The 25,041-nt window shown below is 34.9% G+C and overlaps 2 protein-coding genes across 6 annotated transcripts; one reads left to right on the top strand and one right to left on the bottom strand.

Annotated features, from left to right (window-relative positions):
• On the top strand, nucleotides 1-20,025 carry LOC104232664 (protein ABIL2-like). 5 transcript variants are annotated; one of them, XM_070171072.1, is made up of 10 exons: nucleotides 1-192; nucleotides 16,444-16,577; nucleotides 16,948-17,030; nucleotides 17,120-17,270; nucleotides 18,304-18,403; nucleotides 18,521-18,613; nucleotides 18,708-18,750; nucleotides 18,832-18,920; nucleotides 19,051-19,196; nucleotides 19,369-20,025. In XM_070171072.1, the coding sequence occupies exons 2-10, from the start codon at nucleotides 16,470-16,472 to the stop codon at nucleotides 19,528-19,530; spliced, it is 975 nt and encodes a 324-aa protein (XP_070027173.1). In that variant the 5' UTR covers nucleotides 1-192; nucleotides 16,444-16,469; the 3' UTR covers nucleotides 19,531-20,025. The 5 variants fall into 5 exon arrangements, with proteins under 5 accessions (XP_070027173.1, XP_009784226.1, XP_009784228.1 ...); XM_009785924.2 differs by lacking the exon at nucleotides 1-192 and adding an exon at nucleotides 15,437-15,824; XM_009785926.2 differs by lacking the exon at nucleotides 1-192 and adding an exon at nucleotides 15,439-15,824 and having other exon boundaries at nucleotides 19,054-19,196.
• A 575-nt stretch (nucleotides 20,026-20,600) lies between these two features.
• On the bottom strand, nucleotides 20,601-24,439 carry LOC104232662 (uncharacterized). Its single transcript, XM_009785922.2, has 5 exons — nucleotides 24,287-24,439; nucleotides 22,443-22,483; nucleotides 21,205-21,277; nucleotides 21,061-21,116; nucleotides 20,601-20,840 (listed from the first exon to the last, which is right to left on the bottom strand). Exons 2-5 carry the CDS (start codon nucleotides 22,475-22,477, stop codon nucleotides 20,729-20,731), a joined length of 276 nt encoding a protein of 91 aa, XP_009784224.1. The 5' UTR covers nucleotides 22,478-22,483; nucleotides 24,287-24,439; the 3' UTR covers nucleotides 20,601-20,728.
• Nucleotides 24,440-25,041: the final 602 nt, after the last annotated feature.

Here is a 25,041-nt window from a genome sequence, read left to right as displayed (position 1 = left end):
ACCCATCCTCTCAAACTATCCAAAAAACTCTCAACCATCTTTGTAAAATACCTCTATGTATAATATAGTAATTTTCCCTCCTCCTCTAAGTTTGTAAGAAAAATAAGTTCATCAGCTTGTACGAAGTAATTTTCAAAGTTTTCAGTAAGGTTTTCGGGTTTCCCGAAAGGGAAATCTCTCTCCTATAAGCATGTAAGTTATTCATCTTTATCTAAATTATGTTTCTGATAAACATTACCCCAGTTTGTATTTTACTAAATCTATGATTGTTAATTAGTTTGTATTTTACTGTTCTTATGATTATTAGTTAACACTATGTCTGTACATTAAATTATTATAGAACACTCTTAGTATATGGTTAGCTTCCCAATTTCTTAACAACTATGATGGATTAACCTGTAAATTCCTAGGAAAAAACTGGTTAAAAAACCCAATTAATGAAGAAAGGGTATAAGTGTTTAACCATGGCCAGGGTGAGGTTAAAGAAATAGAAGTTAAGAAAAGGGTAAAATCTTTAAACGATTGGGAAGAAGAGATTAACAGAGTAAAAAAAAAGAGTTACGGGGTAATATCAGTTCATAATTTAGCTAATATGTTAACTTTTCAAGTCTATAGAATAAGAGAGAGAGAGAGAGAGAGAGAGAGAGAGAGAGAGAGAGAGAGTACCGAGTAGGATTTTCACAAATATAAGATTTAACTGAAAAGAATTTTACTATTAATGTCCAATAACCGCAACAACTACACCCATCCAGAAAGTTTTGCTAGAAGCCTTACTCAAAATTTAGAAGAATTTATAATAGACATAGATAGTGGATTCTATTCTATAATAGATCTAGCAGTACATTTTATCTACCTAGAACAAAATAACAGCAGCTGTTTAGATAAATATAGAAAACAACTATACTTAATATCGGAAATATTCAGGTATCATCAGTCAATCTACTCTCACTACCAGAGAAGAAGGTTTCAAAGAAGGAGAAGAATATACTACTAGAAAATTTTTATCGTCTTTTATTGTTTCGTCTTTTATTGTTTTTAACCCTTTTATATTTTTAACCCTTTTATATATATATATATATATATATATATATATTTGTGAACGGAGATATTGGATCGAACATATATATGTTGATATTAAATACAATAGGCATATTTGTGAATGAAGATATTGGACCGGACATATATATGTTGATATTAAGTACCCCTTCTATTCATTTTTATTTATCCACTATATATAAAAAAATATTTTCATATTTGTTCACTATACTAAATCAAGAGAAAGACACTCTTTTTGTTATGCCCCTATCATTAACTACCTATTTCCCAAATCACTTCCCAAGACTTTTAAAAATATTATTATTATGAGTAAAATTGTAAAATTTATACTTCATTTATTTTTTTAAAGGGAGTACAAAGTCAAAAGTGGACAACTAAAAATAAACGGATGGAGTGTTTTCTCTAATATCTTTCCAGTTACCTTAATTTGCACTGAAGTGACATCCTTATACAAGATGAATGTTGCATAGTACGAGAAAAGTTCACTCGAGATGATTAGTTATCTCATATATATATGCAGACATCTAAATGCACCAGCAGGTAAGTGTAAAACTATAACGATTGAATGTAATAGAGGAATGCCTATTCAATTGTCATTACTCGAGAGAAACGCTCACACCATCACTATAAACAACCAATGAAAAGTCCACCCAAAGTACCTAACATACCACCGGAACCACCGGATGATACTGTCATGGAAGAAGACATACCTCAATCCCATTCATACAAGGAAATACTCTTAGATAAGCAAAATACAACACAAGCTGACTACTTCACGTCAGAACTAGAATCCACCATAACGCAACAAAAAAGAAAGGAAACAACAGGTCCAATCCTACTATCTCAAGAGGATAAAAACAAGCTATATGAACCATGGCGTTACTCAGTCATCATAAATCTTTTTGGAAAGCGAATGCCACACTATCTCCTCCGATCTAAATTAGTTGATTTATGGAACCCATCCGAACAGTTAATCTTGATTGACCTAGGATGATATTTTTTTCATAGTCAAATTTGGTAAAGGGGAAAATCTAGTGAAAGCCATACAAAAAAGGGCCATGGTTCATCTCTGGCAGTTTCCTCTTAGTCAGAAGATGGGAACCCAAATTCGTTCCATAAGAAGCGACATTATCCTTCACTGAAATCTGGGTACGACTACCACAACTACCCACTGAATTCTACGACAAAGAGGTCCTAGAAAAAGTAGGCAGAAAACTGGGGAAACTCCTAAAAATTGATACGTGCACCTCCGCCACTCTCAGAGGTAGTTACGCAAGAATATGTATCAAGGTATCCTTGGAAACACCAGTTGCTACCTCAGTTACAATAGAGGACCATAAACAGTGGTGGTCTATGAAGGAGAAAACGTACTGTGCACTAGGTGTGGAAGGATATGGCACACTACAAGAGGATGCTCGCACAAACAAAAACAACATCAACAACAAATATGCAAGACAGCCTGGAGTGCTCAAATACAAAGCCAAACGGTGATTCAAGCCAAACAATAAACAATGAGGAAGAAGAAGAATGGAAAGTTGTTTCATTCCCCAAAAGGCGTAAAAAAGAGAATAATACGCAGCAAAATGAAGCAACAGACAAGAGTAGAAAGAGCAAACCAATAGCAAAACCAGATGGCATTAAAGTCAAAATGTTCAATGCTACATCCGATAAGTTCCTTGAAACTCAAACTTTCCGATATACCTCTAAATCTAACCCTCTACAGGATAGAACCAGGCCCAACCCATAAATACAAAGATACAACAATCTGAAAAGTAAGTTACAGCCGGGCGGCCTACAAGAGAAAGTCCCAATACAAGCGTTAAAAGGAAAGCGGACCCAGGGACTGCACAGCAACACACAAATATTGGACAGGGGCCCACTGTAGGACACTCTGGAGGTATAGTGATAATGTGGAGGGATTCTTCCCTCCAAGTTGATGAAGTGGCTGTAAATTCTCAGGGTATCCATGCCATGGTTAAAGTATTACCCTTAAACCCCCCTTGGTTTCTTTTCTGCGATTTATGCTAGCAACTACATTGAGGATAGAAAGGCCCTCTAGGATAAGTTAGTTGATATCTCCAATAATCACAGAGGGAGTTGGTTTGTGGGTGGAGACTTCAATGAAGTCCTGAAATCAAGAGACAAGTTTGGGGGAAACCCTATAAACACCCAGAGGAGTAACTCTTTTTGGAATTGTATCAACAATTATCACCTTGTAGACCTAGGATTTAAAGGTAGTAAATATATCTGGTCAAACAAGAGGTACAAAAATGGGTCTTGTCTAATCCTAGAAAGAATTGACAGGTATTTTGCTAATAACCAATGGATAAATGAATACCTTGAAGCTAACATTACTCACCTCCCCAGGACCCATTCTGTCCACTACCCCATGCTTGTCAATCTAAGCAATACTAGTCATATTCCTCTCAATAAATCCTTTAGTTTGAATCAATGTGGTGCAACCACCCTCTGTTTCAGAACTTAATTAGGGATTCTTTTAAGCCTGATTCTTCCCTAATCCCTTCCACCATTTTGTTCAAGGAAAATGCACTTAAGTGGAACAAGCATACCTTTGGAAACATCTTCTACAAAAAGAAGAGGTTGCTAGGAAGGATTCAAAAATACCCTCATTATCCCCTAAGCACCTCAATGCAAAACCCTTGAAAGCAACCTCATTGATGAGCTTAGCTCTATCTTATGACTTCTGGAAAATGAAGTCTAGAATAAACTGGCTATTAGATAGAGATGTCAATATAAAATTCTTCCACACTTCTACTCTAAATAGAAGAAAGAGGAACAAAATCATTTTCCTCAAAGATGACTCAGGTCAGTGGATGTTTGAACTTGGGGAAATCAAGCAATCAATCTCAAGGTTCTTCCAAGAACTTTACACAACATCCCTCCCCTAGTCCCAAAATGGCTTGTCCTCCTCTGAAATCAATGGGCATTGCCTTTCTCAGATTCAACAAACAATAATTGGGATGTCTCTTAGGGATAGTGAAATCAAAAGTGCCACATTCTCTTTCAAGCCCTTCAAAACTCCTGGACCTAATGGCCTTCATCCTTTCTTCTATCAAAAATACTGGGACATAGTAGGTGAGGATGTCATCCAATTCAACAAAAACTGTTTCTCCACATCAACAATGAACCCAATCATGAATGAAACCATTCTATGCCTCATTCCCAAATGCCCTCAAGTCTCAATGATAAAAATCTACAGGCCCGTAGGCTGATGATCTAACTCTTTTTGAAACAGCTGCAACATCTAACCAAGCCAGTTGCAACACGATCATGAGTACTCTCAACTCTTTCAACTTGGCATCTGGGCAAAAGATCAACCTTACCAAGTCTAAAATCTGTTTTAGTGCAAACTGTCAACCTCACCAAATGGAACTCATCTCAAACACTCTTTCCATAAAAGCTTCAGCAAACTTTGGAAAATACCTGGGCTTCCCAATCTTCCACAAAAGACCCACTCATAGTGATTTCTAGTTCATCATTGACAATCTCCACTCTAAAATGGCTGGATGGAAAACACGTATTGTTGAGTGGCAGAACTCACACATCAGTGAAGTACCAATTTTGGTTGGTACTCCACCCTATAAAAGAAGGATAAATGTTTAGGATGTAAATACACCTCTCATTTGCCTTCTCATCTTTTTAAGGCATTTGTATCCTCTCTCTCAAGGAAGTAGGCAAAATTGGCCAAACCTCGTAAATTCGGTGTCCCTTTTATTGTTGTATTATTATCTTATTTATTATTTAGTGGCTGCCATAATTTTTTGGTATAGTAGTTGTGACTCATTCACACTATATATATTTGGCTTCCGCAACAATTGGTATCAGAGCCAAGGTACTGTCTAAGTATGCTCTGTGGTTGCAGCATAGTCTGATCTTCCACATCATAAAAGATTTATCTTGGTAACTGAGTCAAGGTTCTGTCTGAGTATGCTCTGTGGTTGCAGCTTGGTCTTATCTTCCGCACCAGAAAAGAAATAATCTTGATTTGTGTCGTCAGCTATTAAATAATATTTGTGTCAAATATGGGAGGCAATAAACAAGAAGAATCTATATCAAGTGTCAACAATACGTCATCATTGACATCTTTGCTTATGACAAGAATTGTGTCAAATGCAAAATTTGCCGTAGAAATTTTTGACGGATCAGGATGTTTTGGGATGCGGCAAGGCGAGGTTCTAGGTTTCATTTTTCAACAAGGGCTAGATCTTTCCATTGAAGAGAAAAGACCAGATGTTATTGGAGAAGAAGATTGGAGAATTATCAACCGTGTTGCTTGCGGTACCATTCGATCCTACCTTACTAGAGAGCAGAAATATCCATACACAAAGGAAACTTCTGCAAGTAAATTATGAAAAACACTGGAGGATAAATTTTTGAAGAAAAATAGTCAAAATAAATTATACATGAAGAAGAGATTGTTTCGCTTCATCTATGTTCCTCATACCACGATGAATGAACATATCACCAGTTTCAATAAGTTGGTCACAGATTTGCAAAATATGGATGCAACTTTTGATGATGGTGACTTGGCCTTGATGTTGTTGGGATCACTTCCTGGTGAGTACAAGCACCTTGAAACTACTCTACTCCATGGAAATAACGAAATTTCTCTCAGAGAAGTTTGTTCGGCTTTGTACAGCTATGAACAAAAAATGGGAGAAAAACAGAAAGGCGGAGAAGGAGAAGCACTGGTTGTGAGGGGTCGTCCTCAAAATCAAATGAGGACAAAGAAGGGAAGATCCAAGTCAAGATCTAGACCCAGCAAAGATAAATGTGCCTTTTGTCGAGAAAAGGAGCACTGGAAGAAAGACTGTCCGAAGTTGAAGAATAAGGCCAAACATAACAATGGAAAAGCCATTATGGATTCAAATGTAGCTGATTGTGATGATTCAGACTTCTCATTAGTTATAACAGAGTCATCAATATCATCAGACATATGGTTGATGGACCCGGCTTGTAGCTATCATATGTGTCCCAACAGGGACTGGTTCGTGGATTTTCAAGAAGTAGAATATAGAGTCATCCACACAGCAGACAACAATCCTCTTACCTCATATGGAATTGGTTCAATATGATTAAGAAACCATGATGGAATGATCAGAACATTAATAGATATTCGATATGTACCGGATTTGAAGAAGAATCTCATCTCTGTGGGAGCCCTAGAATCAAAAGGGTTCAAAATCATTGAAGAAAATTAAGCGATGAGAATATGCACCGGTGAACAAGTGGTAATGAAGGCCAATCGGAAGAATAATAACATGTACCGTTATCGCGGTAGTACAGTTATTGGGACAACGACAGTGACATCCAGTGACGACAAAGAGGCAGAAGCAACCAGGCTATGGCACATGCGCTTGGGACATGCGAGAGGAAAATCCTTGAAAACTCTATCAGATCAAGGATTGTTAAAAGGAGTAATAACTTACAACTTGTAGTTTTGTGAGCATTGTGTCAAAGGGAAGCAGACAAGGGTTAAATTTGGTACAACGATCCATAATACTAAAGACATTTTGGATTATATACACTCTGATGTTTGGGGTCCTTCCAAAACACCTTCATTGGGTGGGAAACACTATTTTGTAACTTTTGCTGATGACTTTCCAGAAAAGTGTGGGTGTATACAATGAAGAGGAAAGATGAAGTGTTGGGAATTTTTCTCAAATGGAAGACGATGGTGGAGAATCAAACAGGCAGGAGGATCAAGTGTATTCGCACAAACAATGGAAGTGAATACAAAAATGATCATTTCAATAAGGTTTGTGAAAATGATGGCATCGTCCGACACTTCACTGTCAGACATACACCACAATAAAATGGACTGGCAGAATGTATGAACCGGACCTTGTTGGAGAAGGTATGGTGTATGTTGTCCAATGCTGGCTTGGGCAAAGAATTTTGGGCTGAGGAAATTACATATGCATGCCACCTTATTAATCGTCTACCATCTGTTGCTATTGACGGCAAGACACCATTTGAAAAATGGTATGGAAAGCCTACAGTAGATTATGACTCTTTGCACGTGTTCGGCTCAATTGCATATTATCATGTGACAGAGTTAAAATTGGATCCAAGGGCAAAGAAGGCTATTTTTATGGGGATTACTTCTGGAGTCAAAGGATACCACTTATGGTGTCCTATGACAAAGAAAGTAATATTCAGCAGGGATGTTACCTTTGATGAATCTGCTATGGTAAATAAGGTAACAGAAGATACCAAACAAAATAAGGGTGCTTCTAAACAGGTGGAGTTTGAGGGAAAGTTTATTTTTCCTACACAAGAAGCAGAGGAGGAAATAAATGAAGATTATCCTTTGGAAGAAGAGCCAGTAGAGAGGGAGATTCTAACTCAGGAACCTCAACAACAACTTGAGTCAATAGCAACTAGCAGGCCAAAAAGGACAATAACAAAACCTGTTTGTCTCATAGAGATGGGTGCTTGTGCCGCCTCAATTGTAGTTAATGATGTTTCTACCACTTATAAAGATGCAGTCCAAAGTTCAAAAGAAGATAAGTAGAGGATTTCCATGAATGATGAAATACAATCCCCTCATCAGAATCATACATGGAGATTGGCCAATCTCCCGAAGGGAAAGAAAGCAATTGGGTGCAAATGGGTATTTGCAAAGAAAGAAAGATTTCCTAACCAAGGAGATGTTCGCTACAAAGAAAGATTGGTGGACAAAGGATATGCTCAAAAGAGAGAATTAATTACAATGAAGTGTTTCTCCAGTTGTAAAACATTCCTCCATTAAATTATTTTGGCTTTGGTAGCACAATTGGATTTGGAACTAGTTCAGATGGATGTAAAAACTGTGTTTTTACATGGAAACTTGGAGGAGGAAATCTACATGACTCAGCCAGAAGGATTCAAAGTTGCTGGAAAAGAAAATATGGTGTGCAAACTTGAAAAATCGTTGTACGGATTGAAACAATCTTCTAGACAATGGTACAAGCGATTTGACGAGTTTATGTTGCGGCAAGGGTACAAGAGAAGCAAATACGATCATTGTGTGTATTTGCGCAAGCTTAAAGATGGTTCCTTTGTATATCTTCTCCTATATGTTGATGATATGTTGATAGCTTCCAAGAATTCGGAAGAAATTGATAAGTTGAAGATTCAACTGAAGAAGGAGTTCGAGATGAAGGATCTGGGTGTGGAAAAAAAATTCTTGGCATGAAGATAATAAGAGATAGACATTCAAAGAAACTCTATTTATCTCAAAAAGAATATTTGAAAATAGTAGTACAACATTTTGGCATAGATGAAAAGACTAAGCCAGTTAGTACTCCACTTGCTCCCCATTTTAAGCTAAGTACTACTATGTCGCCAAAAGATGAAGCTGAATGAGAGTATATGTGAAAGGTACCATACACAAATACTGTTGGTAGCTTGATGTATGCAATGATTTGTACTTGACATTTCACAAGCTGTTGGAGTTAGTAGCAGATATATGTATAATCCAGGAAATGAGCATTGGCAAGCTGTGAAGTGGATTCTACGGTATATTTATAATACTGTAGATGTTGGGTTAGTTCTTGAGCAGGAAGGCAATCAATCAGTAGTTGGATATTGTGACTCAGATTTTGCGGGTGATCTGGACAAACGAAGATCAACTACTGGTTATGTGTTTACTTTTGCAAGGGCACCAGTTAGTTGGAAGTCTACTTTGCAATCAACAGTTGCTTTGTCTACAACAGAGGCAGAGTACATGGCTATTATAGAGGCTGTGAAGGAGGCAATTTGGCTTCAGGGATTGCTAAAAGAGCTTGGTATTAGACAAAAAGGCATCACAATTTTTTGTGATAGTCAAAGTGTTATTCAATTAGCGAAGAACCAAGTTTATCATGCAAGGACGAAGCACATTATGTTCGGTATCATTTCGTACGAGAAATCATAGAAGAAAGTAGAGTCACGGTGAAGAAAATTCATACTACAGAGAATCCTGCTGATATGCTGACAAAAGTGGTGACTGCGGTCAAGTTTCAACATTGTTTGGATTTGATCAACATTGTTGAACACTGAAGATTGAAGATGAAAACACAACCAAAATATATTATTGAGAGAAAATTGAAGACGTGGAATTTTGCCAAGGTGGAAATTTGTTGAGTGGCAGAACTCCCACATCGGTGAAGTAGCAATTTTGGTTGGTACTTCACCCTATAAAAGAAGGCCAAATATTTAAAATTTAAATATACCTCTCATTTGCCTTCTCATCTTCTTAAGGCATTTGTATCTTCTCTCTTTAGTATTATTTCACTTGTATTTTAGAGTGGAATAAAATATTGGTTGTGTCCGAGGAAGTAGGCAAAATTGGCCGAACCTCGTAAATTCTGGTTTTCCTTTTATTGTTGTATTATTGTCTTATTTATTATTTAGTGGATGCCATAATTTTTTGGTATAGTAGTTGTGACTCGTTCACACTATATACATTTGGCTTCCGCAACACGTATGCTAAACATGACTGTGAGAACCACATTGGCAAAAAACATCTCTGAACTCAATCCCAAATCATGTAATGCAATACATCAAATTGCCAGCAAAAACAACCAAAGATATTGATAAAGTACATAGGAACTTCATCTAGGGCACTACTGCTACTAAAAGAAAGATGCACCTGGTCTCCTGGGATACAGTCACTATGCCTAAGGATAAGGGGGGATTGGGGATTCAAAAAGCTGAATTGAAAAATAAAGCCCTTCACTCAGGACTTGCTTGGAGGCTATACCAAAATACCTCAGCCCTCTGGACAAAAACTCTGATTGCAAAGCACTGCAATTGGAGGATCCCTCCAAACAAAGCTAAGTCTCACACCTGGCAATGCATCCTAAAAGGGTGGGAAACATGCATGAAAGCAAAAAGATGGGTAGTGCATTCAGGAAACAAAGTCAGTTTTTTCAATGATCCTTGGATAAACAACCTCCCAGCTATAAGGTCCCTCATAGAAGGTCCTCTGACAAGAGAAGACATGACCAAAACTGTAGTCTCTGCTCATCATAATGGAACTTGGGATCTCTCTACACTCTCTCTCACCATCCCCCAAAATATCCAAAACTCCATCTACAACACATTCATCCCATCCAACCCAATTAAGGAAGATAGAATGATCTGGGGAGCCACCTCAAATGGAATCTATTCCACAAAATCTACTTACTCATTTCTGGATACTTTTCAACACCAAAGACAGGAAATCATGACCCCACAATTTTTCATGGATCTGGAAACTAAAAGTTCCCAAGAAGATCTAGTCCTTTTTTTGGCTACTATTCCATGAGAGGCTCCCTACTGGAGCTTTTCTCCACCATGTTGGGATACAAACAGACCCTATGTGCAGCTTTTGCAATCAGGCAAACGAGACATCATCACACATTTTCTTTGAATGCACTAACTCCAAACTCTTCTGGCAAGAAATCATCTCACAAAGCACAAAATACAACACTGCTCCTATACCATCTTTCACTACTAGGGATTGGCCAACCACATGGGCATCCCTTAAGAAAGAGCACTATAACAGCATCATTACATGGGAAGAGCTACTCCCTTTCTGCTTCTGGCAAATATGGCTCACAAGGAACAACAATCTCTTCAATAACAAAAAGGAAAGGGTAGACTCAAAAAGTGTTATAGCTAAGGCAACTGAATATGTTATCATTATGTTGAATAAAGAACCCAAAACCAAAAAAAATATTTGCGTAAAATGGGAGCCAACAAAAAACAACAACTACAAGCTCAACACTGATGGAGCTGCAGCAGGAAATCCTGGAAGGGGAGGAATGAGAGGAGTGTTCAGAAATGCAAGTGAAAATTGGGTACTCGGCTATACGGGTTCCATCCAATACACCACTAACACTCATGCAGAATTGCTAGCCATCCTGAAAGGGCTGCAACTTGCAGAAGAAAGACAGTTAACACCATTGGAAATAAATACTGATTCGACATAGGTAATTAGAATGTTAATAAATGGGAACCTTCCTTTTGACTCACTTATTCATGAATGCTTGTCAATCGTCCAAAGACTAGGCGCCGTGGTGGTGAAGCACAACTATAGGGAGACCAACAGAGTTGCTGATCTGCTGACAAAGGAGGGCACTAACATGAATTTTTTTGAAGATATTTTGTAACAACAGTTCCTCCGGTATTTGTCAAGCATGTATTTTGGGCAGACATTGCAGGAACTGTTTTTGAAAGATAAATTATAGACTGTAATTAGGGATGTTCAAAACCGAACCGAAACCGAAGCTTAATGGCTTATTGGTATCGGGTTAACGGTTTAACGGATGGGGAACAAATTGAAATTTTTTCATTAACGGCTTATCGGTTTGGGAGCGGATTATTCAATTTTCTTAACGGATAATCCGTTAACCCGTTATATATATATATATATATATATATATATATATATATATATTATCCATATTACGGATAAACCGAACTGCGTTTCCTTCATTCTTCTATCTTTTTTCTTAATTTTGAGTTGATATTATTTGAAACAAAAAGGAACGGAATTTTTTTTTCAATTCTTTTATTTTCTTTATTGTAATTTTTCCTATTCTGTAGAGAATTAAGTCTAGTCACAGATTATATAGGCACTGCATTCAAATTGGAATTTTTTCGTCAGTATCTGATCCAACACAACCGTCAGAAAGCACTTCTTGGTCAATGTCAGGTAAACAACTTAAATTGTTTCTTTTATTGGCAACTTAATCAACTACTAGAGGGAAAAAAAAAAAATAATGCCCTATACAGTTATTATTTTTACTAATTACACGATGAGTCTTGGTAGAGAATTAAAGAAATGAAATGGGTTTGGTCAAGAGAACATTTAGATTGTAGGTGCATATTTTCTAGTAATTCATTGAATATAGTTTGAATTAGGTCGATAAATCGCCCGATAACCGCTCGATAAGAGTTAAACCGATATTAATTCGCCCGATATTTTATCGGGTGGCTAGCGAATTAATACATTTAAAAGCCGATAACCGATAAGCCAAACCGTTAAGAGTAAATAACCGCTCAATCCGCTCGATAAGCAGCCCTAACTGTAATATTACTAACGATAGCCTGGTAGTGGGGGATTTGATATATCCACCCGCAAACATTCCGTCTGTAAACCTGACGGGTAGATTGTTTTATAATATGCATCCAGTTTAACAAAAAAAAAAAAAAGAATATAATAGAGGACAAATACAAAGAAAGAAAGTAGATTGAAAATATCTATGTTCTCACATAGAAGGCAGATTCTTCTTGTCCAAGCGGTGTTATGTGATACTACTTTATCGAAATTTATACTAAATATATATATATAAGCAAAATAAAAATATTAGGTATAAAATATCAAAAAAATAATATTGCTTGTCATTATACGAAAAATCTTGCTTATGACATTGTCTCCTAGTACATGCAAATTTAGTAAAATACTGACAAAATACAAAGTAAGCAAAAGATTCGCATAACTTGTTCCTGTTAATTGATGATTAATGCTTACTCACGACAATACGTTTACATTAAGTTCAAATGCTTTCTAGGAAATTTTTTAGGTCTGTTTAGAAATGTGTTTGTTAATAGTTGTTTAACTTGTTATATAATCAACGGCCTTCTCACCCTATTTTCTTAGTAATTTTTTCCACCATTAGTCAAATTGAGTGTTATCCAATTGGGATGGAGGGTAATGCTCATATTTATGTGTTAATAGACGAATCTTGCGAAATTAATCGAAGTTATCACAAAATGATTCGAATACCATGGTTATAAAGAGAGACAGAAAATCTGTTGCTATTTTGACTTTTGGCTTTGGTGGCATGAGAAAGAAAAGCCAATTAATTCCAGTTTTTGAGTCTTTCTTGTGGACCCTCCACCATTCACGGCATTGATTTGTTTACTGAAAAGACTAACAATTGGAGCTCATGGCCCCTTTATATAAAGCACAGAACTCGATTCATGTTATTTATACACACTTTGGCTTAATCATTTTATTACATATTATCATGCTTGTGGAATACTTGGAGTTTATATAATCGGAAGTATGAAATTTTAGTTCACCCATTGCTATGTATTTCTGGATAGTGCTGTGCTCCTTTCCTTGGAAAATGTTAGTAGTGTTCATTCTTATTTTCTGGAGTTTGGTTAGATAGCAAAAAATATTTTTAAAAAAATATATAATATAAACAAACCCTATATAAGACAAAAATGGTAAAAGCGGCGGAGTATTGTAGGTCGAGTTCCAGGGGCCAGGGTGGCTGTAGCAATGTTAGGGGGTGGCAGTAGCGGCAGCGTCGAGGGGTGGGGAGAGGAATAGAGGGTGGGGAATATGGTGAAAAAGATTGCAAAAGAGTTTTGAAAAAAGATTTTTCTTCCTTTCGGTAGAAAGGTTATTTTTCTCCCATTGGAGGAAAATAAGTTGCTAAGAAAAATATTTTTTAAAATATTTAAGCCAATTGAACTCGGGAAAATTAAAAATATTTTTTTTCATACAAAAAACACCCGTAATGTTTCTGTAATTTGATGATTCTATCCTCTATGTAGTTCATACTCAAATTATATACAATACACTATATGTGAGTTGAAGTTTAGTTAGTTAAAGAATTTTTCTAATTATTCTGGATCGATTAAAAAAATACTCTAGAAAAAAAACATGGGATTTTGCTTTTAGTGACTAGATGTGACATGTCTAGTCATGCTTATCGGTCAAAAAATATACTTATACAAAGACGATTAAGAAAAAGATACTATTATTCAATTAACATATCAACTTATGAAGACTCTCATATCAAAAATCAAATCATTTTCTAGATAAATAAAAGAAAATGTAAGTCAATAAATAGAGTTATACTATTACTGGGACGTAGTACTCCCTCCGTTCACTTTTACTTGCCCACTATGAACTTTGGATACCTTTAAAAAATTAATAAATGAAGTGCATAATTTATTATGATACCAGTATTAATTGATGTATGTTTTAATGGATTTGAGAAAATAATAGTAATTAATATTGACATTGTGGGTATAACGGAAAAAAAGAAATTATCTTTTCTTGATATGGTAAAAGTGACAATAAAAGTGAAAATTTATTTTTAGAATACTGGACAAATAAAAGTGAACGGAGGAAGTAATAAATTGGAAACAAATATTTCCGTTAACGGTTTAACGTCTTCTTAAGAAATGGAACTATTTCCAATTTCTTTCCATGTTTAGAACTCATCTCAACAACTTTAATATTCTAAGAAAATAAAAAAGTAGAGGAGATAGGTTGGATGGTAGACCCCAGAACAAGTAAATTTTGTCAAGTATGTGGTAAACTCAACTACTCAAGTGTGATTATTGACAATGAAATGAACATTTCAACATAAAGTGCCACTAGAAATGTTTATTAATTACTACTAGTACTAATTACTCCATTAGAGATTAGAGATTATGTGGATGCTTCACTTCTGCACGCCAAAATTCCAATCTAGTCAACTAATCTGTTACATTACTAGCCTTTTTCCAATGGACTGAAAACTCAAAGATTATGACAAAAAATAACCAAAAGAAAATGAAAAGGCAACGGACACATGATTTCCATTTCTTCAAAGCTTAGTACCTATGTATCATAAAAATAAATAACATTGAAAAAAATTACTAAATCTGATTCTAAAAATACAAAGACACTATTTTCTGTAGTTAAAAAAAATAGTAGTCCCTTTTGTTATATTTTGTGCGGCATTATTTTCATATTAATTTTTTTTAAATAATATATTTTTATATTAACAAATAATTGAACTTTAAACTTCTCATTTTCCCTCGATAGCATGTTTTTAATGTTACATAAATTCTGTAACATGTCTAAGACAATTTTAATATAAATCCTTCTTTCTTTTTTAAACGGTGTCCAATCAAATATAGTCCCATATTTTTTGGAAACTTTCCAGGAAAACAGCAATCGCTGCCCTATGGCTGCATATTGGATAATCTGCTTACTGTGCAATAGCTTGCAAATAATACAGCAGATGTAAATTGCCCTAGGCAAGTCCGGTGTAACAATCTCTAAGCCTCTAGCAATGCAAGGAATAAAGGTAATTCAAGTAAAGTAGAGAAGAAAAGGGCAGGCGTAGCACAGTGCATTAAGCTTTCGCTATGTGCGGGTTCCAGGAAAGGACCAAATTATAAGAGTCTATTATACACCATCTTACCTTATAATGATAGTAATTTTACCAGTTACGTTAAGACTCGGATCCGAGCAGTGCACGGAAGAAGAGGGTCAAATGCTAATTTACCCTTAAAAAAAATAATGAGGGCAAGAACAGTACAGTAGACAAGAGACGACATGATCCACTAAACAAAAGCAAGCAAACGTTGTAGCAATGATTAGAAAGAGGAATTTTGGGTTTTGCAAGAATGGCCACATTTCTTTTTTCTGCTTCCTAAACCAGTACACATTCTAATAATATTCTCTCAAAACCCTCTCTCCCACTTTTTGAATTTCTAATTTCTAAGACGTGCTCGCCTTGATGCACGGCTGTCCCCATCTTCTTCACCACTTCTACTGCTTTGCCATTATCAATCCTCTCAAATAACCCACAAATCATCTAACACAATAATTTTTTGTCCTTTTCCTTTGGTTTAGTCAAATTCTTGGTACCAACCAAATTTGGTCTCTTTCATTGAATGGCCCTATTTATTTCCCCATTTCTCTTTTAACAAACTCATGTTGTTCAATGTGGAACTTGGTGTCGGTTTCATATCTCTACTAGCTTAAAAATAATTTCCAGGTTAGATTCTTTGTTACTTTTCTTTAGTTCTGCTTTGTGGGGTTTGCTTGATTTGGTTGCTCAGAAAATGAAAGAAAGATTTTCAAATTTGGCCATGTGACCAGTTCTTTACTTTTTTGCAAGTTTTTATATCTTGTAGTTTTATGGGGTTCTCATTTTAACTCAAAGTTTGCAGCTTTTTCATGATTCTTACTTTTTTGAAGTGTCTATTACAGTGGGTGCTGATATGTGTGAGTTTGTTCTGAACAATTGAGAGCGTAATTGTTAAGTTTCAGACAAGACTGACTTTTTGAAGTTCCAGGGCTCAAAGTTAAATGATTTAATTATTTTAGGATAGTTGCAGAGATAATGTAAAGCATTATCCTGACATAATCGTTTCTTGATTTTCTTATTGTATCTGTCTGGTGTGAACTGTTGGCTTGTTTTTGATTGATTCATTAGCAGCTTTAGGACTGTAGTAGTATATGTTTTTCTGAAATGAAATGAATCGTTGGATCCTAGCTTAACTCATTAATAGTTGCAGAAGTGAATTTAAAGGATGTATTAGCAAACAATTAATAGCTTTTTTTGCAACGTTTTTCGTTCTTTCTTTTAAATGTTCCCGTCATGGTTGTTACAGGATAAGAACTGGTTACCAATTGCTCAATGGAGACCCTAAATTCACCAGCTAAATTAATGACTTTTCCGAGAGAGCCAGCCAACTTTGATGAAGTTTCTATGCATCAAAGCATGCTATTTTCTGATAGTCTTACGGTAACCTCCTCTCTTCCTCAGCTGAAAATTGGTATTTTTCTTTTAATTGGATCTTGGAAATATGGAAGCTAATGCCTCTTGGTTGACATAATGGTAGAAATGACTACGTTTAGTTTTCATCCCTAACATTTGAGTCCAATGTTTAGAATTTGGAAGGTGTATATATGCCTATTTTACTGAATTTCTATCTCTGATTTGAAACTTGCTAGTTAGTCATTTTAGATCTTGAAGAAATAAACTAAAGAGTGGTACAGAATATGGATTATTCTTAAATACTTTCATTGTTGATTTGGTATTTAAAATTTTTGCTATATATCTTGGTCTTATGTGTTTCTGAAATTCATGCTCTTCTTGCATTTTCTTTCTTCAGGATTTGAAGAATCTGAGAAAACAACTTTACTCAGCAGCTGAATATTTTGAATTGTCTTATTCTAATGACGAGCAAAAAGAAGTGTGAGTTATCTGTCGACTTGCTGGAAAGCTCAATTTGATTTTTCCATGTCTTTTTTCGTATTGCTTCTGACATACTTCTCTTCATACAGTGTGGTAAATACATTGAAAGATTATGCCATTAAAGCCCTTGTGAACACTGTGGATCATTTGGGCTCTGTGACATATAAGGTCAGTGATCTCTTGGATGAAAAAGTTGATGAAGTTTCTGGAACAGAGCTGCGTCTATCTTGCATTGAGCAGGTAATAACCTGCTTTTTTTTCCGGATATCAAAACTTTGTGAATATCATGTTAAAAGAATTCTGATAGGATAAACCATGGTGATTTGCACGAAAAAGTGACCACTATGTAAAAACATATGTGTGACTAATCCTCTTTCTAATGTCATATATTCAACTCTTTCTTTGAAAAGTACCTTTTTGCCTTTAATTATGTTCTTGTTCGCTCTTCCCTCCTTGCTGCACAAACGTATGAAGATACTATAACGACAATACTTCTTATAGATAGAACTCCGTAATTGAGGTAAAGATACTTATCGAGTTCCATTTGGTAGAAGAAATGTAGTTCACTGATAATCCTTGTAAAGACTGCAAGATGCTAACACCCTCTGAAGAGCCAATGCTTGGCAGTTGGTGCTGTGCAACTTTCTTATATTTTGTGTCTGAAGATTTCTGTGTCTAGTTAATGTTTTGTAGGTGAAGTGAATGCACAAACACACACTTTCATCAAGAAGATTATACACAAAACTAAACAGCGAAGCTAGCTATGAGTCTTTTATGCTGTGATATATTGTTATGGTGTGATCCTAATTCATTAGGCTTTCTTTGAGAATTTAAGAATTGGATACAGATCAGGATTTAGTTAATTTTTTTTCCGCTTTATTTCTTCTTTGGCTGGCGCGGACCTAATTTGGATATAGAGTTGGAACTCAACTGTCAGAATGACTTAGACCCAGCACATGGGTGTAGATATATGCATATTTGATCTTGTTGCTCTACTAAATGGATCAAGAAGTTGAGCACTACATTCTTGACTTGAACAGTCACAGTGTCTGGGCAATCTCCAACCCTAATCCTCCCCCCCTCCCCCCCCCAAAAAAAAACCGGCAGCCCTAAAGCAGTTTTCTGGTACTGAGACAAATGATTACAGTCTGCTCGAAAATTACAGATCGGCAGTCTTGTTGATCCTCCCTCAGGTTACTATCTTTGTACTTGATAGTGAGAATGTAAGTTGTGATATCTCAGCTCTTAGTTGTTTTACCTGGTTTTCTTGTAGAGACTAAAAACATGCCAGGAGTACATTGATCATGAGGGCCTATCACAGCAGTCATTGGTTATTCATACTCCCAAGTATCACAAGCGATATATATTACCAGGTAATTATGATTACATCTCATCAGTATATCTTTCAAATCTGTTCCTTAAAGCAGTATTTGTCACTCTCAATTCTGAGAATTTGGAACATTCAGCTATTTTTGAAAATTACCTTTCAGTTGGGGAGACAGTGCATGGCGCTAATCTCACCAAGTTAAAGTACCAAGGATGTAGTCTTGACGATGAAGATAATTGGAATCAATTTAGAAATGGTAGTATATTGTGTTTTTTGCCTTCAGTGTTTGAGTTTCCACTAAGATTCTTTGTGAAAAATGAAATGACCTGAGCGGGTTTCTTTTCATGTAGCTGTGCGAGCAACAATTAGAGAAACTCCACCATCTGCAGCTGGGTAAATTTTTCTTGCTGTTTATATTATCCATCTCCTATTATGTTTTACATTCATGACCATGCAAAGATTTATATACTGCAGGAAAGGATACTCTCCGGCACCTTCTCCACGACTTCTCCAGCAATATGGAAAATTTTCATTCTCCGGGACAACACCAAAAAAGGAATTAGGTATCTTCCCGTCATTTTCTTGCATTACAATACTTAATGCTTATAATTTTCCACCTTCTCTTTCTCAGTGGTGCTTGTAATTAATTTATTTTCTTCTTCTTGTTGTACCCTTTGGGCGTTAATGTACCAGCAGACAAGCGAACAGTTTCACCACATCGGTTTCCTCTTTTACGAACTGTATCCCTTGCTAGTCGACCGACTACCCCCAAAAGTTCTAGGCCAACCACCCCGAATAAAAGTCGATCTACTACTCCAAACCCCTCCAATGAGAGACGGGTAATTACTTGGTCTTTTATATTTTACATTTGTTTAATATGTTAATATTCAGATCTAGTCTTGATAAGTTTTGAAGTGCTCTGGTAACATTGTGCTCCTCCAACCTGCTCCGCGAGTTGTCTTGTTCGTAGTTGATTTTCAGGTTTTTAACTGTTAAATTGTGCTTTACCAGTACCCTGCAAAATCAGCTTCAATGCGGCTTCATGTGGACAATATAAACACCAAAGACGCGGAGCAGCACGCCAGCAAAAGTAAACGTCTGCTTAAATCTTTGCTCAGCCGACGCAAATCAAAGAAAGATGAAACACTATATACATACATAGATGAATATTAACAGTACAGGTTCAAAGAAGACGAAAAGGAGGTGTGATAGCACTTGCAACACGAAACCAGGAAAATGCTTTATTGTTATTGCACTAATGCTTACTCTTCTCCAATTGTTTACGGAAAACCGGGGACATGCGGCGTTGTTATTACACTGCTTACCTTTCCTCAATTGTATATTAAATTTTGGCAATGTATTGGCAGTTTGTAAACCCGATTATAAGGAATTGATTAGTTGTCTTGTTCATGGTCTTGAAAGATTATAAAGTGATATAGCAAGGATTTTAGGGGCTGGCTGGATAAAATCTGAGTTGAAGTTGAAAAAAAAAAATTGAAGTTGAAGCCGAAAAAAAGAAATTGTGGAAGTTGAAGTTGAAGTTGTGTTTCGATATTTGTAGTTTTTTGGAATAAAATTTTTGTAAAAGTTGAAGATATGAAAAACTTTACTTAGCTACTATTTGGACTTGAAATTATCAATAAATGCAGAAACTATTTGGACTTGAAATTATCAATAAATGCAGAAACTTCAGGCCAGTGTGTGTTTGCACATGGGAAGGTGACAAACTAGCCTATCCATTGTCGCTCTCTGTCATTTTTGCAACCGTTATCCTCTATAACTTCCATAATAGATTTAAAATATGTGATGAACTCTCCCAATATTCTAAATATATACTAATTATAAACGAGAGCCAACGTTATAACCATTTGAAAGTATTTTCTTTGAAGAAGACAGAAGCATCAACTTTACCACATAATTCTCAATTTTATATAAAATAATGTATCTGCAATTTTTTATTAGTCAAAGACATCCTTAGCATTGTGAATGCCTTCTTTACTTTTTTCTGTGCCCTTTGAATCACTGAAAATATACTTAATGAAATTCCTGTGCAACTTTTGAAGTATAAGGAATACAAATATCATCTGAACTTTACTTTAAGAAAGAGGGTATACATATACTTTATCACGAGATTTTGAGCTGCAAGAGGTTGCTTGAGCATCTTTGTTAAGGCCAAAATCAAGTGCTACTCCGTTGAGGGCTTCTTGTAGTTCCAGAGAAGTACATGATAAAGATCAAATAGATGAAGATAATCTGAAAATTTAGATTATTAGCGGGGAGTATCCCACATTCAATTACAACAGCAAATGGTTTTCTCTCTATGGCACAGTTAATAAAATAAAAAATGTTCAACAATACTCAGTAGAGGTCTCTATTCCTTCTTTGGACCAAATTCTTCAATAGTCTTTGTTGCGAGTGTGAGTACATCTACGAATGCACTAAACGATGCACGAAGAAATCTTGCTTCAACAGCCTCAAAATGCCTGTAAAGCAAGCGTCAGGAGAAGTTTCAGTAAGCTATATGATGCAGAATTTTACAAGGAAATAGCAAGTGCATTAGTAGAAACTTATGTTGTGCGGACTCTCCAAAATGCTGCAGCACTCGTATTGGATCCTTCAAAAATACACTATTTTTGAAGGATCCAACACTAGCAGCGACATTTTTGGAGAGTCCGAGCAACATAGGTAGAAACAAGTGCTCACACTGAAAGCTTCCCGTTAGATACAGATATATGCCTCTTCACTTTATCTGGCTGCAACTGCAATTTTTAATTGTACAGAGTTAAAGCACTAGTTGGATTGGAAGAGATACTATAACGCATAAAAAAAACTCAAGAATCATTTTACCTCTTTATCAACAGCCAACGCAGTATACACAATGTCAGCATTTTCTTCAGATCCAAGATCTACTTCCAAGTTGCTGCAAAAAGTACACCTCATAAAGTTAGATAAGAAGAAACAGCATCACTCCTTTTCATGGGAATACAATTAAAAGTGCATTAACATAGAGTAAATCTCATTATTTCTAGTGACTAGATGTCAAACGTTTGCTACTCTGTTCTTCAGTTCAGATTCTTTTTGAGAAAGGTAACATGTATATTCATCAGCACCAAGTTGGTACCGACAGTCATATTTACAATTACAAAAGGCCTTGTTCATCTTACAAGGCTTCAAAAAATTCAAAAAAGAAGTCTCTACATCATCTACCATTCAATTCTGATTCTTGAGTTTAAGGAAAGACATATTCTTAGCTGAAAGGCTTTTAAAGAAGTAGAAAGGTCCAAAAGGAATGGATACGAAAAAGGAAGAGCGGAACAACGACCGTAAACAAATTCAGAGGACTAACTTAGTAGTCAAACAATGGGATACGGAAATTATGTATCTTAGAAAGAAGCAAGCCCGAGCAAGTACATACATTATATGAAAGCTTCACGTCCAATGAAATAGATTTAGAATCGCATATGGTCCATAAACCACTTTACAAAGCATTAGATACCTCTAAGAAAAATGAAGACACAATACTCCACTAAAAGCTGGTGAACTTATGCGAAATTAGAATTAGACAAATGCAAATTTTGACAATAGTGGCCAACCACTTTTTTTCTAGAGGTCAGAATAGACATGAAGGAAAAAATCAGTTGCATTAGATTGTTATATAAAGCTTAGACTTCATTCCAATAGTGTTGATACAAAACTATTATACACTACGGGGGACATCAGAGTGACATTACTTGTTGATAGTGTGACATGTTTCCTTTAGTAAGACCAGTATATTATTTATATATGCAATATATATACTCTGTTTCCCCCATCCTCTGAGAAAAGAAACACAGATAGTTCAGCCATGCCCCATTACCTGAAAACCAGGTACCCCCAAAAAAAAAGTTAGAAGAAAACAGCAGAAAAGGAGAAACCTTTCTAACAAGGAACAAATAAAACCATAAGGGTATGTTCAAATGAGTGGCTAAACCAAGAAAAACTGGCAAAGAGCATAAATATCTCCTTTTAATATACATAATAGGTAAACTAAGATTTATTTGTTGGTGGTAAGAGGAACTATAGTATAAAGAGAGAAGAGAAACTACCAGTTGAAGTCCCATTGAGCCGCCACACCATCCATCACTTCCTGGACACCATAGTAATTGAACAGAGATGAAGATTGTTGACCAATTAGGGTTTTGGACTTTTGGGGGTTTTAGGGTAAAAAAGTACAAGTTCAGAAATCCTACCCGGGAAATGGATTACAAAATTTCTTATATTAGGGTTTAAAAGATTCTTGTTACCTTATCCTTTACCAAGCGAATTACTAAGACCTCGCTTGTTTTTTTTTAAAATTAAGACGTCTGAATCTAAATGCACGTCTGAATATTAAGATGTGGTATGCAGATCTGAACATTGAATGATTAAGATTGTTTGTTTTTCAACATTTGAATACGTATATTATATATATATATATATATATATATATATATATATATATATATATATATTATATTTCAAGATAAAAACATATACAATTCAAAAAAAAAGTGATTAAATATTACATCAATTAGTGAAAATATTAACTTGAACAAAAAAAGTTATTATTTGAGATAAATTGAAATATTATAAGATATAAATTAATATTTTAACAATTGGATCTTACATAAAATATTAATTTTTGAACTCAATTTCAAAAATTAATATTTTATATAAGATCCAATTGTTAAACTATTTGAACTATAAATGAAAATTATATATAATAATAACAATTGTAGTAACGAAATGTAACCAAAAAAATATTTTGAACGTAAAGTATTCATACAAGATATATGACTTTTAGCTTCATTTAGTAATATTATTATTTATAAGTGTTAATTCAAATTAGTAAGATGTTAGCGTTTGCAATGCATTACATTGGATCTTGATGTAAAAAACTTTATTTGCTAATACAAGATTTGAGTAGTTTAATTCGAAGTTCTAGAATATTTCTTATGTTAAAAAGTAAATATTCTTTGTTTTTTTAAAACCTTTTTTACACGGATTTTATACTTTTTTCTACAAAGTTCAAAACTGTCCAAGTCAAAATATTATTACGTATTTTACAACACTTTTTGGGGCTTCAAAATTTTTGGGGCCTAAAGCGAACGCTTTACTAGCCTCACCCTTAGCCACCCATGAAGATAAGTTGTATATTTCTAAGCAAATAATCTGTTTGAAGATTGCAAAGATGTAGTAAATGGTATGATCTTAAACACAAAATAGGAAAAAAATTGAGGGAGGAAGTAAAGAAGCTATTCTTGAATAAACAAAAGAAAGCATGGTTCAATTATAAAACATGTAACATATGACAGAATAATTCAAGAGCAATAGCGCATAAATATTCAGAAAGCACTGAAATATAAATCTTACTTATGTATACATTATCCAAATTCTAGCCAAATATGAAACTATAGCGGCTCTAATTTCAACAACACAGAACTGCATTATCCGAATTCTAGCCATAGCAAAGTTTCTTAATTTTGGACGAGCTTCATAAACACCAATTACGGTTTATATTTCAAAAAACTAGAGAAATTGAATTTCAGTCACTAATATGCAATTCTTGAAGAAAACAAGAGAAGTTTCAAAAGAGACTATGTGAATCTGCAAAAGAGAAAAAAAATTGCTAACAATTTAGAACACGTCCCAATTAAGATTTACGATTTAGAGAATCGGGATGTCAACAAAATCAAGAAAAAATACAGAAAATTCAGAGATTCAATCAAAATAGAATATCCAAAAGTGAGAACAAGACACAAATAAGAGGCAAGCAAAACCTTCTAGTTTAGCTGCTTCTCAATCGTATTTTAAAAGGGGGTTTTTTAAACCCTAAACTCGAAACTGAAATTTACCATTAGAAAAGTGGAAACAAGATGGAGAATTCCAAGTATAATTTTCAAAATCTTACCCAGAAAAATATTCGGCGGCTGCGAGAGAGACGTGTGAAGGATGAAATTTGTGTTGGTTTAGAAGAAATAGCCTGATGTCAAGAGAGAGAAAAAAGCACAAGGCGTGTATTTTCGGTATTTTTGACCTCAATTCCAACCAGACCTATTCAGACTTTTTAAAAATAAAAAAACAAATATATACTTAATGGGCTAAGATGTGATTCATTAAGTACAAACAAATGACATCTCTTTATGTTTTTATATATTAAGTTATTTTGTAAAATATTAACTAAATATTAGTCATTTTTAGACATTATATCATCACTCATCAATTTTTTTTATGAGCTATATATGATCAACCTCTCCATTTTCAAATCTCTAAAAGACCTTTAGCAACAAACAAACAAAAAGAAAACTCTAAAAGACCAAAACAATCCACTTTATAACTCTAAAGAAAAAAAAAATTACTTTAATTTTTTTTGACAAATCTTTAAAGAATCATAATAAAAATATTTTCGTGTTATTTGTTTGTATTTAGTATAAAGTCATAGAAATAACAATAAATTTTATAACTTATACTTTTTTCAATAGTTTTTATTTTATCACTCAAATATATCATTTAACTATTATTTAAAATTATATACTCATAGATATGAAAATGTATAAAAACCAACGCTTTTGCCATTTCTATCTTCTCGTAAGTCCGCTCATATTATTATGTTACTAATTTCATGATACGTGCGTTGCGCGTGAACCTTGACTCAAGAAAATAAAT

This window comes from Nicotiana sylvestris, chromosome 3 (genome assembly GCF_000393655.2).
Source record: "Nicotiana sylvestris chromosome 3, ASM39365v2, whole genome shotgun sequence".
Classification (NCBI taxonomy): Eukaryota; Viridiplantae; Streptophyta; class Magnoliopsida; order Solanales; family Solanaceae; genus Nicotiana; species Nicotiana sylvestris.
This window is presented reverse-complemented; position numbering and strand designations above follow the sequence as displayed.